At 41.0% G+C, this 17,069-nt stretch overlaps 1 protein-coding gene across 1 annotated transcript in view; it reads left to right on the top strand.

Annotated features, from left to right (window-relative positions):
- Nucleotides 1-16,571, top strand: part of esr2b (estrogen receptor 2b) — a 33,697-nt gene extending 17,126 nt beyond the window's left edge. Inside the window, exons 3-9 of the mRNA XM_013909675.1 lie at nt 2,977-3,173; nt 3,260-3,376; nt 3,913-4,269; nt 8,833-8,971; nt 11,226-11,359; nt 14,116-14,299; nt 16,493-16,571. Of these exons, the coding sequence (XP_013765129.1) occupies nt 2,977-3,173; nt 3,260-3,376; nt 3,913-4,269; nt 8,833-8,971; nt 11,226-11,359; nt 14,116-14,299; nt 16,493-16,571 (1,207 nt within the window). The remainder of the gene's footprint in view (nt 1-2,976; nt 3,174-3,259; nt 3,377-3,912; nt 4,270-8,832; nt 8,972-11,225; nt 11,360-14,115; nt 14,300-16,492) is intronic.
- Nucleotides 16,572-17,069: the final 498 nt, after the last annotated feature.

Raw genomic sequence — 17,069 nt, 5'->3', positions numbered from 1 at the left:
TTTGTTTTTCTCCATCTGCGCTCAGCTTTCCTACACTCTTTTTTCATTTTTCACTAGTGTGGAGTTTCTCCATGGAGACTTTTTCCTTCCAGAGATAACCTTTACCTTAATGGGAGCAATAGTGTCCATTACATTTAACATGTTAGCATTAAAGCTATTGACGAGCTACTATTTTTAATACTATTTAATACTATTTTTAGACACTAAAAATAGTATTATTTGCCACACAGATCATGAAACAAATTTTAATATTAGCCAAAGATAAGCAAAGTAAACATTTCATGTAAAACTCCATGTAAAAAAACAATTGCCCCCATAACCTCTCAACTGGTTGTGCCACCCTTGGCGGGAAGAACTGCAATTAAGCATTTGCAATAACCGGCAGTGAGTCTTTCACATTGCTTATTTGCAGAATTGTTTTAATTCAACCACACATAATTTTGAGCTTGGCCTGTTTAACATTCTGCCTCAATCGGATTTAAGTTCAGACTTTGACTAGGCCACTCCAAATAATCGCCTATGACCAAAACAAGATAAATTCCATTTTAACAAGAACAAACCTCCGGCAGAACCACCCTCAGGGATGGGCAGCCATCTGCTGCGACCAGTTGGTGGTTAGGCAAGGGAGACCAAAAGACAAGCTATGGAAGTGAGTAGATATTAATAACAGCTAATGATTCAATGCAAAGTCATAGATAAAGACATAGAATCAACAACTGGTAAGTAAAGAAGAAACAGTACATCCCTCCAGCAGCCTAGACCTATTGCAGTTTAACTAAGGGAGGGTTGAGGGTCATCTAATCTACTCCTACCTATAAGCTTTATTGAAACGTTTTAAGGCTCATCTTAAAAGTGAAGACTCCAAACTGGGAACTGGTTTCACAGAAACAGGGGCCTGAAAGCTGAAGGCTTTGCCTACCATTCTACTTTTAAATGTTCAGGAACCACAAGTAAGCCTGCAGTCTGAGAGCAAAGTGTGCTATTGGGTTGATATGTTAGTATGAAGTCTTAAAGACAGGAGTGCACCTGATTATTCAAGCCCTTGTATGTGAGCAGAAGTATTTTAAAGTCAATTTTGCATTCAAAGAAGAGAAGCCAATATCAGAGAAATATGGTTCGTCTTTCTAGTCCCTGTCAGTTGTCCTGCTACAAATGTGCTTCAACTTTAGGACACAATGACGGTAGAGCAGAATTCATGGTTCCCTCCCTTACAGCAACTGGTCCAATCAAGAAAGCTGCCCCAAACCATCAGAGTACGACCAACATGTTTGACTGTCAGTATATTTTTCGTGTTCATTTTACGCCAAATTTACCTTCCAAATATTCCAAAAAGTTCAGCTTTTGTCTCATCACTCACCAGATGACATTTGGGCAAATATAAGGGCGGGGGAGTGTCCAACTGTGGGTTTCGCCTTAACCTCCTAAGACCCGAACTCTTCCACGGCATGCATTTTTCATTTCTCTTTGATATTTGGGCTGATTGGGACCCGATGAATATAAAAACAAAGAATACTAGATTTTTTTTTTTTTTTTTACCTGATTTTTGTTTCTAAGAAAAATGAGAGCCACAAATGAGGATATTCGTTTAAACATTCGATAGAACAGTAGCAGTATAATGTCCTCATAAGTGGATATCAAGCCCTTGCAGAGCAAAATTGAGTATTTTGGTCTAAATAACCCAAAATGTGATGTCCACATATGTGGACGCCAGGTCCTAGGACGTTAGAACTCATGGATGCCATTTTTGCCCAGCCTCTTTTTTGATGCTGAATCGTGAAAACTAGCCTTAAGTGAGACAAATAAGGACTGCAGTTCTGAGTTGCTTTGTGAACTACTGGATGACTCGTCTGTGCATTTTTTAGGTAATTTTGGTAGGCCAGCCATATCTGGACCACCATTACAAGTTCTCTCCATTTGTGGATAATGGGTCTCATTGTGGTTCACTGGAGTCCCAAAGTCCTAGAAATGGCTTTGTAACTTTTTTATAGTGATAGATGGGACTTTGTTTTCCATTCATTACTTTTACTAGGGAGGTTTGGTTAGATTTCTTCCCTCAATAAATGAAATTGCCATTTAAAAACCATTTTACAGACCAATACAGACAAAACCAATACAGACAAAGATAACTGAATAATGTGAAACATGCAAGTGTGACAAATATCCAAAAAAGTGGCAATACTTTTCACATTTTCTGCATCACACAACTTCTAGCTGATTTTGAATCAGATCTCTAATCTCTTCTCCAGATCAGGTCATGTGTTTGGCCAAGTTACCGCGGCTAAAAGCGAGCCACCTCTGTGACGGTGACAAATCTGAATTTAAGCTTAACATAACTCGGGAACTATTTTAACCTCCTTTGTTGTACAGCCCTCGGAAAGGGGGAACCCAAACGAGACTAATCTAGTGCCACCATAAAAAAGAAAGATTTCACAGATCATAATTGTTCTATATGTAACTAAAGTTCATTGCTCTTGTAACCACAGCCAGTTAGACGCCTGCTATGGATACCAAATAAGAACAGAAAAACAAGCTCCTGTGGGTCGTCGTCCCTTCCTGTCTGCACAGAAGGGTGGCTGTTACAAATGTGCGGAATATGTTACACTTGGTTGTGTAGTAATTCATTGTATGTTCGTATTCTAGTAAATTCTGATACCAGTGTTTAAAATAGCAATTAAGCTAAAAGATGATAGCAATATTTTTTTATTAATTATAAAATTAATTTCTGTTTCTTTTGTGTCTTCAGTTCTCCTCTATATTTGTTGATTAATGTGAGCAGTTAATGGTTATGATGGCACTCATCGTGTTGCATCGATAAATACTATCTGTGATGCGATTTTTCCAGTTGACTTAAATGCTGTTATGGAGACATTTTCAGCAACACAGTACCTGTTGGACAGCTAATGACAGGTGAATGACGGGCTAAAATTTCTAATGTCAAGCTGTCCCTTTCAACGATTCTTCGCTTCCCCTCTGCAGCTCCATCATCAGCTGTAACAAGCTGCTGGGAAAGAAATCTGAAGGAGCGGAAGGAGTGAAATCCTCATCGTGCTCATCTGCGCTAGGGAAAGCCGACATGCACTTCTGCGCCGTGTGCCACGACTACGCCTCCGGCTATCACTACGGTGTGTGGTCCTGCGAGGGCTGCAAGGCTTTTTTCAAGAGAAGCATCCAAGGTATGACCTTTTTACTTTATATTTACTCACAATTTTTCTTCTCATCAGCTGAAATAATCCATTACTGTGTTTTCTTCTTTTATTAGGACACAATGATTACATTTGCCCTGCCACAAATCAGTGCACTATTGACAAGAACCGGCGTAAAAGCTGCCAAGCCTGCCGGCTACGTAAATGCTATGAAGTGGGCATGATGAAGTGCGGTGGGTTTTTACTCATCTTCATTAGAATTGGGATATTTCATGATTTCTTGTCTTACAGCAGAGCTAAAATTGACTCAGTTAATAGGTCTGTGAGCTCATTAGACCTTTTGAGCTTTTTTGAAAAGCACGCAGGACAAGTCTTCCTTCCACTGACTGTAAGAATCATCTAAATACTTTTAATTATTTCTGTGACACATGCAAATAGTGTTTCTTTGGGCCTTTAGTGTTTCTTATGATCAGCACATTCCATTCTGTTGCCTGCTCTGTGATTCTGGGCTAACCTTGGTGTGTTAAACTGCAGCTGGGATTGCTCTTTGACATATGAAGCATTGTGTTTATAAATGCCTTTGCTCTTCTTATCAGTAGACTGGTCATAGTGTCTGCTAATGCTCAGATAGATCCAGTTTTTTTTTGTTCTTATTAGATTGTTAAAAATATATATTTCCTTCTATTGCATAAAGCACAAGCTTTTTCTCACACGAAGTGTAAAGGAGTTGCAGGTAATTCGGCAACTGTCTGTTGTCTTCATTCACCAGGGGTGAGGCGTGAACGTTGTGGCTTTCGTGGTGCTCGACACCGTCGCGGTGGACCCCAGCCTCGGGATACGACAGGTCAGAGTTTGGTAAGGGTTGGACTGGGTTCTCGGGGTCAACGGCATCTTCACCTGGGGACACCTGAAGACACCTCTGTCCACACTCACTCAAATCACACGCATCACTCAACCATGAACCCAGAGGAGTTCATTTCCCGAATCATGGAGGCAGAGCCGCCAGAGATCTACCTCATGGAGGACCTGAAAAAGCCGTTCACTGAGACCAGCATAATGATGACCCTCACCAACCTGGCAGACAAGGAACTGGTTCTCATGATCAGCTGGGCCAAGAAGATCCCTGGTAAGATCCAAGCTACTCAGTTCAGTCTGTATGTAACTCTTTCACACAAGTACTGCTAAGTAAATGTTTTTCTTTTCTTTAATTCTACTCAGTCATACATTTTTTCTTTTTTGTTACAAAGAATTTTGTGTTAAAAAATGTTCTACATTCTTTATTTTGCAATATTGTAAGATTCAATTGCCATTCTTTGTCAGTAGTGATCTTTTGCAATATGGAGATTATTAAAGTGGGTTTGGGGTGGCTGTAGCTCAGGTGGTCACCTACTACCAGAAGGTTGGTGCGTCAATCCCAGTCTGCTCCAGCCTGCATGTCTATTCTTGGGCAAGATACTAACCTCGTGTTGATTGTGCGAATCTTAGATAGAAAGCATTTATTTGTGTAGAGTGCTCAGATAGAGTAGAAAAGCTCTCTATAAGAACCAGTCCATTTACCATTTGTCCTCAAATATGGGAATTTGTCATGATTCGGCTGTGTGGCAGGCAGGAGAGGACCCAAACGCAAACTCACGGAGACAAAACGTAAACTCTAAAACACAGCTTTAATGCTGGCAAAAAGTGAAACACAAAAACAGTACTAAACTAAACTAGGAAAGCTAAACATAAAGTATACCAGGAACTACAGGGAGAATCACACACAGCATGAGGGAGACTACGACACTGACAAACAGAAACACAGAGCCTAAATACACAGAGGGATAACGAGGGAATGAGACACAGAAGGGGAGCACAGCTGGGAGTAATCAGGCTGGACGAGACAGAGACGCAAAACTAGAAACACTCACATGAGGCATGGACCTTCAAAGTAAAACAGGAAACACACTGACTGAATTCTAAAACACGCAAACTTAACAGCAACTGGGGAGACAGAACATAGGAACCTGAAACGTGGTACAAAACATGACAGTGGACATAACATGGAACACAGGGAAGCCATATAACAAAGCCAAAGAGCTAAACCTAAGGTAACCATAACTGAGATCCAGGGAAACAAGAAACAGTACATCAAAGGACTCAAAACATAAACCATGATATAAAAGCACAGGATCTCTTCCAAATAAAATAGGAAACATAATGAGACGCAGACATGATAACCAGAACTTGACAATGTAAGACACAGACATGAAACACATGAAGAGCAGGGGAGACTTAACATGGGTTGGAAACACAAGGGGGAACTAATAAGCAAATGAACATAGGAGACCTAAAGAGCTTAACATACTATAAACATCAAAATGAACTAAAACTCAAAACACTGGGTCCTAAGACCCAGGATCGTGACAGAATTTGTAGGACTGCATGATGTTTTTTCACATTTTAACTAGCCAATAATAAGACAGCTGTAATCCAAATTACAGGTCATGATTCATTTTGATGGTAAGAAACGCCACTGAAAATACCAGCCTTTTATCTTAATGAGTTTTTGAAATGTTCATGTTTAAACATTTCCTCAAATTTGAAAGTTTAAAAAAAATGGTGAAAGTGGATCTACATTCATTGGCAGATACATGGACCGTATATCAAAAATTATACATCCTGAAAAATGTTCGATATGTAAAACTGTCAAGAACCGTAGTTCTAGCACGCAAGCTGGACCTAGAAGCAAGCACAATACGCCGGGATGCACGCAGAATAACTTTTATTTCTCAAAGAGTGTCCCGGAATGATCAAAGGAAAACACGCAGTGTTAATATTAGAACCAAAGGACCGGGAGATAACAACTTGGGAACGCAATGATCGGGACCGTGGGAGGCTGCAACAGAGAAGGGAAGAGAGTTACTGCGGAGCAGGGAGATAACAGCATACAACGGGGTAGAGCTATTTATCTTACAATCAGGGCTGGGCCGTGGGAACTGGAGGGAGGGGTGAGGGACCGCGGAAGAGGGCTCCAGGAAGGCGGAGGAGATGATGACCGGTGGCTAATCTGAACTCCAGGCGTGCAGGACAGGCAGGTGTACGCTCAAACACGGCGAACAATAATAGTAGAAGAATAAACATAGTTCAAAAGAAACCAGAGATTCCACATCCACCTTCACGTGAGGGCCAAGTTACCGCTGAATGGTGACTAACGGACCGGCGTGGAGCAGCCGGCCGTGCGGGGTTAAATAGTCCTCCTGACGATCGCCTGGAATGGGATGCAGGTGTGGAGATGACAGCCACACCCGTAGGCGTGGGCATCCCATCCACTCCTCAGGCACCAGGCCGCAGACCATGACAAAAACAAAACATTTCACAGAAATCATTCCATGTGTCCAAACTTTAGACCACAAAAGTTTTTATGCAAATCAGAGATGTTTGAGGAGAAGGTCCAGGTTGATTTAAGATGGAATGAAATTTAAAGCCAGACGTTTGCCACAATTTGTCACTGAAGTAACCAAGCAGAAAGGGGTCAGGAAGATAAGACTTGAGCATGGCTTTAGAAGAGCAGCTTCTCTTTGTAGGAAACCATCTCTCTGTCAATCAGGCCTTTATTCTAAAGCATGGTAAAAGGCACAGGAAAGTTTTCTTGAGCTTTATAAAAACTAAACAATATATTATGACATGAAGATACTTCAGTCCAGTGGCAGTGGCAGTGGGCAGTGGGCAGTGGGGTATTTATCAATAGAAAAAGCTCTAACGTTTATGAAAATACAGTTCAAAGTTCTAAATCTATCCACTCATTCACATTTTCTAAAGCTGTCAAGTGGGCCAGATTGGAGTCTTTGCCGGTGCAATTCCAGCCCCCAGGTCTTATGTTTGCCATCCCTGCTCTAAGCACTGCCTGTTAAACACCAGGCACTCCTCATCATCTGCTAATACCATCCCTGCAGTGAAACATGATAGTAGCGAGGCTGCTTCACAATAGCAGGTACAGCAAGACTTCTCAGAGCATTAAGTAGAAAGCAGTTACCTGGACAGAAGCGCCTTAAATAAAAGGAGATCCATATGACAGTAAGCCAACGTACACGCAGCCAAGCTAGCCTCGAGTAAAAAGTCTTACTGTTCTTCAGTAGCTTAGTTAAAGCAACCACGTAATCCACACAGAATAGCTACAGACACACCTGAAGACAATACTATGCACTTCATATCCAGTCAGTGATCCAAAGGAACAATCAATGGGCAAATCTAGTTGTAGAAACTTACCCAAGAGGCCTCAAAGGGACTTCTAGCAAGAATCCAAATACTGGTAAATGCCATATTTCATTTTCTCATAATAAACCTTTTTAAAATTGAATTACTGAAAAGAAGTTAGAGGTCCAAATATTTTTTAAAAGCAAATAGTGAAAAAAAAAAAGCCAGATGAGTGCAAATAAATGTAGCAGCCTGATGTGATGTTAGTATCAGTGTTGGTTCCTTCCATAAAGTTGCTTTTCATGATTGATCCTGTTTTTCTTTTGCACTAAAGGATTAAATCAAGTTTAAAATGGTAAATGGCCTGTATTTATATAGCGCTTTACTAGTCCCTAAGGACCCCAAAGCACTTTACATATCCAGTCATCCACCCATTCACACACTGGTGATGGCAAGCTACATTGTAGCCACAGCCACCCTGGGGCGCACTGACAGAGGCGAGGCTGCCGGACACTGGCGCCACCGGGCCCTCTGACCACCACCAGTAGGCAACGGGTGAAGTGTCTTGCCCAAGGACACAACGACCGAGACTGTCCGAGTCGGGGCTCGAACCGGCAACCTTCCGATTACAAGACGAACTCCCAACTCTTGAGCCACGATCGCCCCAGTTATGAATGGTGGTGACATGTGAGCTGTAATCATTCAGACATAAATAAAACAGGAAGGCTGTCAGTGTCATGTGACTCTCTGGTGTCACCTGTGTTAGCTGACCCACTTTTGAGGCCAGATTCAATCAAAGAATCCCCATCAAAGTAGCTCTGTCTGTTGACATGTTTGGCACTGAGGCACCGGTTGTGCAACAGTCTGTTACAAAGTTACAGATGTCCTGCACCACCCCTGTACATTTCTCTCTGTTTCTGGGTAGAGCTCTATGTAGTCATACAACAGAAAGAAGTTCCTTGCAACAGTGTCTATATCAACGGTCAGGGAGCCCTGATAGATTGGCTGGCTAAGACACATTACCAGATGGCCACAAAATCTTCCAAGCAGTGAGTGTTTCTGGTCTAATTCCAGGCTGGCCTGAACCCTTTACTGCTCTTTCACCATATTTCCTGTCTTGTTGAACATCATGTTGCACTGGATAAGGCAGTGAGCCAATGAAACACAGGAGTGATGAAGAAATGATTCCCCCGATGAATCATTGTTATATAGAACATTTATGATCAGTTTAATGTTATTTCACATAAAAACAAAGCTGCTTTTCTTTCAAACACAAATACATCTCAAAGTGACCCCATACTGCAGTAATGCATACTATTATTAGTCTGCACAGACATGTAATCAAGCTCCAACTTGACTGGTGGATCTGGGCGTACAACTAAAAGAATGTGTGAATAAGTGCTGATTCCAATTGTGCAATTTGGGATAGATTAGGGTTTTGTGCTCATAATTCCATGAAGGCAGAATGTGGGTGGTTTCCAAGTGTAAAGAGGCCTTTTTTTTCTCCTCTCCTCAGGCTTTGTAGAGTTGAGTCTAACAGACCAAATCCACCTGCTGAAGTGCTGCTGGTTGGAGATCCTCATGCTGGGCTTGATGTGGAGGTCGGTGGATCATCCTGGAAAACTAATCTTCTCTCCAGATGTCAAACTCAGCAGGTGAGAGGGATTAGCACTTATTGCATTAAAACTAATGTGATCCCATTGCACTGAAAATCTTTTATGAAGTTGGTCATCAGCTAACGTTTAGCAGGTTTACAGAGCGACAAATACTTGTTTCTGCTATTCCACAGAGACTTTAGCTTACAGAGAGTGTTTGCTCAAATACCCACACAGCTTCTGTTTCTGTGTTTCTTCCTGATATATGTCATAATACTCTCAGTTTAGATCTTTTTGAGATGTTCTTAAGTGCTTTTGTTGTCTCACCCACATAAAATAATGTAAAAAGGTAAAATATGTCTGAATAAGAAATATCTGCAACTGCCACAACATTATTGCTGGTTTGAGCTCCCCAGGTTTTTTCACAATGATGACAAATTGACATCACACGATAAAACAGGTCATCCACAACACACATACACATCACGAACATTTGTTCCAGATTCATCTGAGATTTCTCTGGACTGCCAACGCAGTCTTTTATCTCCTGCTGTTCCCTTCCACACCGACCTTCGAATTTGTCCAGAGAACTGTTGTTTGTATCTGCCAATGCTGAATAGCCTTTGTATTCGTAGTAAACACACTGTAATTGGGCAGCAGGGATATCCTAATGGCTAAACTTGGAGAAAGGTTTTCAACAGTGTTCTCAGCATGGCAAATCTTATATGAGGCTCTTTAAGTTTCTCAACAATACCTACTGTTGCTGTGAACTGCATGCCACTTTGCAACCCACCACCGACCCAGCTATACCTCCCACGCTGTGTCTGATCCACTCATGTCACTGGTGTGCTGGGACCTAGCTGCTTCTCTCCCTTCACAGATTTTCACTTTCACACAAAGTACATGCACCAAAATCCAGTGAGCGGGTTGACCACAATCATGGTGCCTACAGGATACAAATAATTGCATTTCTGAAGAATTTCTCCTTGATGCAGATGTCAAACAAACTGGCACATATATTTCTGCTGTGGACACTGACCTTGTGCAACATTCAGAACTTGTTAGATTATAAACTGGGATGGGTTAGGGAAAGTTCGTCATATTTTTTGCTAAAGGGCAAAAATTCTCAAAAGACAAAAATAGACTTCAGACTTTAGTTTTTTAAATTTGATAATGCAGCAGAGCCACTAAGTTCTGATAACTTGTACATTTTAGACTCCATCATATGGAGGCCATCATATTTCAGACTGCATGCTGTAGATGCTATAAAATGTTTCATCTCTTGTTTAGTCTCACAGGACTTTACCAATTGCTGTTTACCCTGAGTTTTCCCCTTTGTCCCACTTTCTTGTGTATGTAATTCCCTTATTTTTGTTAAGGACTTTGAAGCAGTATGTAGTCAGACAGCTAAATGCTACATTTTTTGTGAAAAAGGCAAATGCAGAAGGAGCTGAGGGTAGGAGCAAATTTATACGAGGGAAATGGTGGGTTGAGTTCAGTGTTTGACCTTTCTTTCTTCACTGCCACGGAAACTATCACTATAGGCTTAGGCTAGCCTTGATGTGTTTTCATAACACGGCCTTATTTTTCTCTGTAAGGTTCCTGTCAGCCTTTCTCCTTGGAAAGATGAGGATAACATCCTGGATGCAAATCCATCCACCGGCCCATTGAATCATTTTCTAATTTATTTTGTCTTATCAAGTCTTTCTTTCTGCTTTTCTGACCTCTTTCTGCTCTCTCTTACACATTCATCAGTATTTGGCTTGAATTTCTTCATGGATGGTTGCTAATATGTGGATTACCAATAGGAAGTTGTTAGCTGATGAGGTTTTAATACCCAATTTTCCCATTCATGACTATAGTTTGTTTTATTATGTCAAAAGGTAAAGCTCTGTTCTGGAACCTCTAAGCCCTTTCTGATTTATGACACTGAGTAAGTCATATATAGCAGGGAATGGAAGAAGTGGGTTGCAAAGCAGGTTGCAGGGCACAACTGCCACCAGGCTAAAATGTCTTAAAATGTACCACTAGCACTTGTGTGCTGACACTGCAATCCTCTGGTTCATCAAAATTGCAGCTGAAATAGATTTTTTTTTTTAAATTTTCCATCATATTATTATGGTTTTCAGGCACCATAATAAACTTTTTTAGCCTACAAGAGTTGATATAAATGGGACGCACAAAGTAATAGAAATTTCTTTCAGCACGTTCAGTTTATCTTGGTTCTCGTTGCTGCCTCTTTCCCCTTTCTTATCTTTTTGTTCACTCCACTCCATCTTGTTTTTCTTCACTTCTTTTCTTTCTGTCTGTTTAGGGAGGAGGGACAGTGTGTGGAGGGCATCATGGAGATTTTCGACATGCTGCTGGCAGCCACCTCTCGGTTCCGTGAGCTGAAGCTGCAGAGAGAGGAGTACGTCTGCCTGAAGGCCATGATCCTCCTCAACTCCAGTGAGTGTTACTGACGCACATAAAACCACAGGATGGGGAAGAATTTTGGAATGAGGTTTCAATAAGCAAATACGCTGTTCCACCTCATCCAATCAGTGCGCTATTTGTGGTGTTTTTGGTTTTTTGTTCTTTTTAGTTCTGACATAATCCCTCACACATGTGCACACACACACACTTTTGGGGTACTCAAGTAAAGGTTTTTTAGTGAGTATAAAAGTACCAAACTAAAGACTACACATGTCAGTATCTGTTTAAAGTGTGCTTCTTAACTTACACCCAAACGTTTGACTGTCAAAGCAATACTCTCTAGTACCCATCAGACCCAGTTATTATTAAAGAAACATAAATCATAGTTATTTTCCAGCTATGATTTTCGTTTCTGCACTACTCCTTGAAATGGCTGATTTCCAGTCTTGATGATGCAGTCTTGTGCTTCTAATTTTCCATTCATCCATCCTTTTTCTTCTGATTATCTGTGGCTGGGTTGTAGGAGCAGGAGCCTGAGCAGAGAGGCCCAGACTTCCCTCTTCCTAGCCCCTTCCTCCAGCTTATCCAGGGCAATCCTGAGGCATTCCCAAGCCAGGAACAACACGTACAGTTCAGTGTCCAGATTTCTAGATTACGAAATAATTTATTGGTTTGTTTATTTATTTATTTTGGTCATGGGAGAAGAGTACACTCACAGTCCTCTGAAGTTTCCTAGCATTTCATTTGTTTAAGGTTCATAGAAATTTCCCAACGTCTCGTACAATAAATAACCCCCTTAAAGCGTTGTAGAGCAGAGTTACACTACACCAGTCATTGATGTGGCTTTTAAAATCAACATGACGGTGACCGTCCCACAGAAGTTGTTATTTGAAGAAGGTTTGATAATGAAGTGACCTGTGAATTTGGACCTTATTGCAGGGCGGCTTTCGTTTTTTCACCTTTAATGTTTTTCCAGTGGTCACAGTGTCCTCTACAAACCACCTCCAACAGACGCTGCAGGCAGGTTCCATCCAGGTGACCGACCTCTCTACATGTTTAACAAAGTTTCCTCCCTCACGCACACATAAGATCCTCTGCCAGACTATGTTCTCTCTTTTAACTCTGCTCCACTGCAGCTGGAGTAAAAAAAAAAGGGCAAATTGTGCAAGAAGCGAAAGCAAGTCTGAAAAGTCAAGGAAAAGAAGGAGTCGAGAAGATTAATGAATCTTGACAGATGGAAAGTTGTAACTGAGCTGCTCCATCCATCCTCTGTCCTGGTGGTGGGCGGACACTAGTTGATCTACAGCTCCTTCTCTCTTCCATCCTCTAGTTTTTCATCAAGAGAGTCCGTCATGATGTCATTCGGGCTCTTTGATGAGCCAGATGGCCTGACTGAAGAAACTGTACGAACTCATAAATGTCACAGCTTAGGTTAAATTGGTTACAGAGTCCTGAATCAGGATGTAGAATGTCATGCAACAATTTATACCAAAGAACACCAGGTTACGTGTTTTATTCAAAGATGAGATAATGAGTGGATTATTACCAGGCTATTATTAATCTTGGAATGTTTTGTCAGTGTCAGTCTATCACTGTTGTCGAAACCATGTTTTCAGTTGCGATGGCTGGATCTAATTTAAGCTTTATTATTATTTCCCTGCAAGTCAAGAAGTTTATACACTCACAGATTCCATGGTTCAGGTGTGTGTGTGCATATATGCTTGAATATAATCAGGGAAATGATATGTATAGATTATTAAGTAAGATGTGATGTTTTTTAAGTGCATTAATTCTGGTACACATAATGATGGGCAAGGCAACAGAAGGTATGCTTAAAAAGAACATGTTAAATGGCTGATTGCAAAGAAATGATCGCACAGGCTGAGTACTAGTCCTGGAGTAAAGATGAGTTGAGGGTTCACCAGCATGTGAAAGACAGTGTAGATAAATAACTAACAAGATCAAATGTCCAAATCACAACATCAACAGTCACCTCAAGGTTCTTTATATTGTAAGGTAAAGATCCTACTTTACTGCAGAGAAATCCCCAACAATCACATGGCCCCCTACGAGTGAGCACTTGGTGACAGTGGGAAGGAAAAACTCTCTTTTAGCAGGAAGAAACTTCCAGCAGAACCAGGCTTAGGGGGCTCAGGCTTGGGGTGGCCATCTGCCACCACAAATTGGGCGTGAAGCAGGGAAACAGTGCAAAGACACACTATGGATGAGAGCCAGAGCTCAGTAATAATGATTATATGCAAAGAGGTGAGGATAATATATATAGTATCAATAGGATTCAGACGGTACAGATCAGTTTTTACAAACGGGTTAGTGCTGAATGCTGAATGAACATTATCCTAGGTATAATTGTGACAGTACATGTACTCACTCAAGAAAGCTAAGATATTCAGTACTGGACAGCTTGCAATCCAGACCAGTGACCCAGTTAAAACATTTGTTGCATTATGAAATGGGAAATATGATGAGTTGCACACTTTTGCAGTGTTGTTGTAATGCAATGACAAAAATATGTTGCTGTCCCAGCAATTTTAAATATATTGCTGTTGTCAAATTCAAACGTGCCACATCTGATTTCTCAGTTTTAACCTATTCATATGTTTTCTCTATAAGTATATAGAGTATAAATGATGTGTATGTTATTGAATTCTGCTTCTATTTACGTCTCAAACAGCATCTAAACTTTTATGGTCGTGTGTAACTAAAGGGCACGTCTTTAAAAAAGGATCAGTGGTCTCAGTAATGACACGTAGCTGTGCTGTTTTTCACAGGTCTGTGCACGAGCTCCCCGCAGACTCCAGAAGAGCTGGAAAGCAGAAACAAACTGCTGCATCTCCTGGATTCTGTGATCGATGCGCTGGTCTGGGCCATCTCCAAACTGGGCCTATCCACCCAGCAGCAGACTCTGCGCCTTGGCCATCTCACCATGCTGCTCTCCCACATCCGGCACGTCAGGTACACACAGAACGGAGGGAGTATTATGTCTGATTTCCTCACATGCTCACAGTAATGCTCAGCAAGCATGTGCACAAACACATATTTTTGCATGAAATTAAGTAAAAAGACTTACTAACTTTTCCAATCAAGTGTTCACCACAGACACTTCACAATGTTTGTGAAGCAAGTCTCTTAAATTTAATAATAACAAAATAAGGTCTGTTTTATATTGGTTTATTTTTGTTTTTACATCTCAGACATACCAGGTTCAGTTTATCCCCCAGAAGTGCTATATGCAGAATTTAATAAAGATGACTGGCATTAATATCTCAGCTACATTAAACCACAAGTAGGCGTGTGCTAATAAAATAGAGGATCATTTACAGAGAATACACGGCTAAAATGAAGAAATGTCTGCATGCATTGTGCACACTGGAACTTCCTCCTCATGTTCGGTGATAATAACTTTAACAGTAGACTGAAAGCTTCTGCAAAATCCTGCATTTGTTGCATTGATGTTTTGTGTTTACCTGTAACATCTCATTTTCTACACAAACTTTATGTAAATATTCATCACAGCCATGGATTTAGAGACAGAACAAATATTTGACCAGCCAGGCATAACATTATGACCACCTGCTTAATATTGTGTTGGTCCCCTTTTTGCTGCCAAAACACTAGACCACTGAAGGTGTCCTGTGGTATCTGACACCAAGATGCTAGAAATCCCCCGGCAGCATTTCAAGTTGCTATACCATCAATACAACAATTATAGCCCAGATTTTAATAATATGTATTCATTAAGTGCATAGTAATTACATAAATTGCAAAAAAGTGCAATAAACTACAAAAAAAATGAAAATCGTTTTTGCTTTTTTAACATATATTTCTAGTTGGAGAAATTTAAGAGCCTTATCCCTCAAAACTGTAAATACAAAAAAGTTGCACAAAATAGTTTCCTACCACAGGAATTTTATTTTGAGTGTCTTCATAGTTTTATTTTTGAAATACACCAATTTTTATACACTGCAGGAAAAACGAAAATAAATATTATACTGCAAATTTGCAAAAAAGCAGCATATGCATCAAAATAAACTATTTCCAGCAATGCAATATGAGTCCTAAGCATCCCAGAAACGACACAGAAAGTCATAAAGTCAAACATAACTTTTAAAAAGACCAGTATAGGCCCTGAGGCCCTGATGGTAAAAAAGACTACATTTCCGTGAAAATGACGTCACTTCCGGTTTCGGGCAGGTAATGGCGGACATGCAAAAGTTCGCGCTGACGTCTATTCCAACGTAGGAAGTGTTATGAACAGCTGATCGGATCGGCAAAGCATGTTTCTGGAATATTATGTTTTTGTTGCTGCAAGCGCTTTTTATGCAGTTTTTGCAAAGCTTTATGTGGAAGGAAACCGTGACCTAGGACAAGCTGATGGCATAAGATGTAAGTACAACTCCGGTTTCATATGCAAAAAAAATTATTGCGCTAGCTTATGTGGTTGCAGAGCTACCAGGATTTAAAAATAGTTACGTAAAACAGAGCGTGCCCGCTCTGACCGGCTCTAAAGGGTTAATAGACCTCTCTGCATTGAATCATCCATCCATCCATCCATCGTCATCCGCTTTGTCCGGGGTCGGGTCGCGGGGGCAGCAGCCTAAGCAAAGAGGCCCAGACCTCCCTCTCCCCAGCCACCTCCTCCAGCTTGTCCGGGGGAATACCAAGGCGTTCCCAGGCCAGCCGAGAGATATAATCTCTCCAGCGTGTCTCTCCATTGAATCATATCTGTTATTAACCTCTGTCTCTCTTCCACAGCATGTCTTTTATCCTGTCTTCCTTCTCTCACCCCAACCGGTCGCAGCAGATGGCTGCCCCTCCCTGAGCCTGGTTTTGCCGGAGGTTTCTTCCTGTTAAAAGGGAGTTTTTCCTTCCCACTGTCGCCAAAGTGCTTGCGATAGGGGGTCATATGATTGTTGGGATTTTGTCTGTATCTATGAAGCGCCTTGAGGCGACTTTTGTTGTGATCTGGCGCTATATAAATAAAATTGAATTGAATTGAATTGAATGGATGGCAAAACCCAAGGTTTCCCACATTGCCCAAAAGCATCAAACTGCCACTCAGACTTGCCTTCTTCTCAGTGCACCCACGGTCCATGGTCCACTTCTGATGCTCACATTCCCACTGTTGGTGCTTTTGGGTGTCGACAGGGATCAGCATGGGCGCTCTGACTGGTCTGCAATTATTCCTGGCTGGTTCACTAATGTTCCTTCCTTGGACCACTTTTGATAGATACTGACCACTGCAGACTGGGAATATCCCACAAGAACTGCAGTATTAGAGATGCTCCAACCGAGTCAACCTTGTCAAATTTTCTGAAATCCTCAGACTTGCACATTTTTCCTGCTAACCCTAACCCTCTAACACATCAGCTCTGATGACTAAATGTCCACTTGCTCTCTGATATATACCACTCACTAACTTATGCTGATGGACATTAATTTCAAAGACTCTAAATAGGTTTGTGATTTGTAAGAACAGAATAATTATGTACTATTCGTTTACATTAGACTTGAATAGTTTGTAAAACCAGACAAGACAAGTTTGTAATGCTGTGCTGTCAGCAGAGATACATCTATGGAACTCCAAAGTGTTCAAAATTAAATAAATAAATAAGTCATGATGAAATAAATTACTAGGTGAATAAATAAGACACAGATATGTAATGTGAGAATGATATTGTGAAATAATTGAACACATTTTGAAAAAAAGCTCATTATTGTGAAA

This window comes from Pundamilia nyererei, unplaced genomic scaffold, assembly GCF_000239375.1.
Source record: "Pundamilia nyererei isolate P.nyererei 1_Seehausen unplaced genomic scaffold, PunNye1.0 scaffold00029, whole genome shotgun sequence".
In the NCBI taxonomy this organism is placed as follows: Eukaryota; Metazoa; Chordata; class Actinopteri; order Cichliformes; family Cichlidae; genus Pundamilia; species Pundamilia nyererei.
This window is presented reverse-complemented; position numbering and strand designations above follow the sequence as displayed.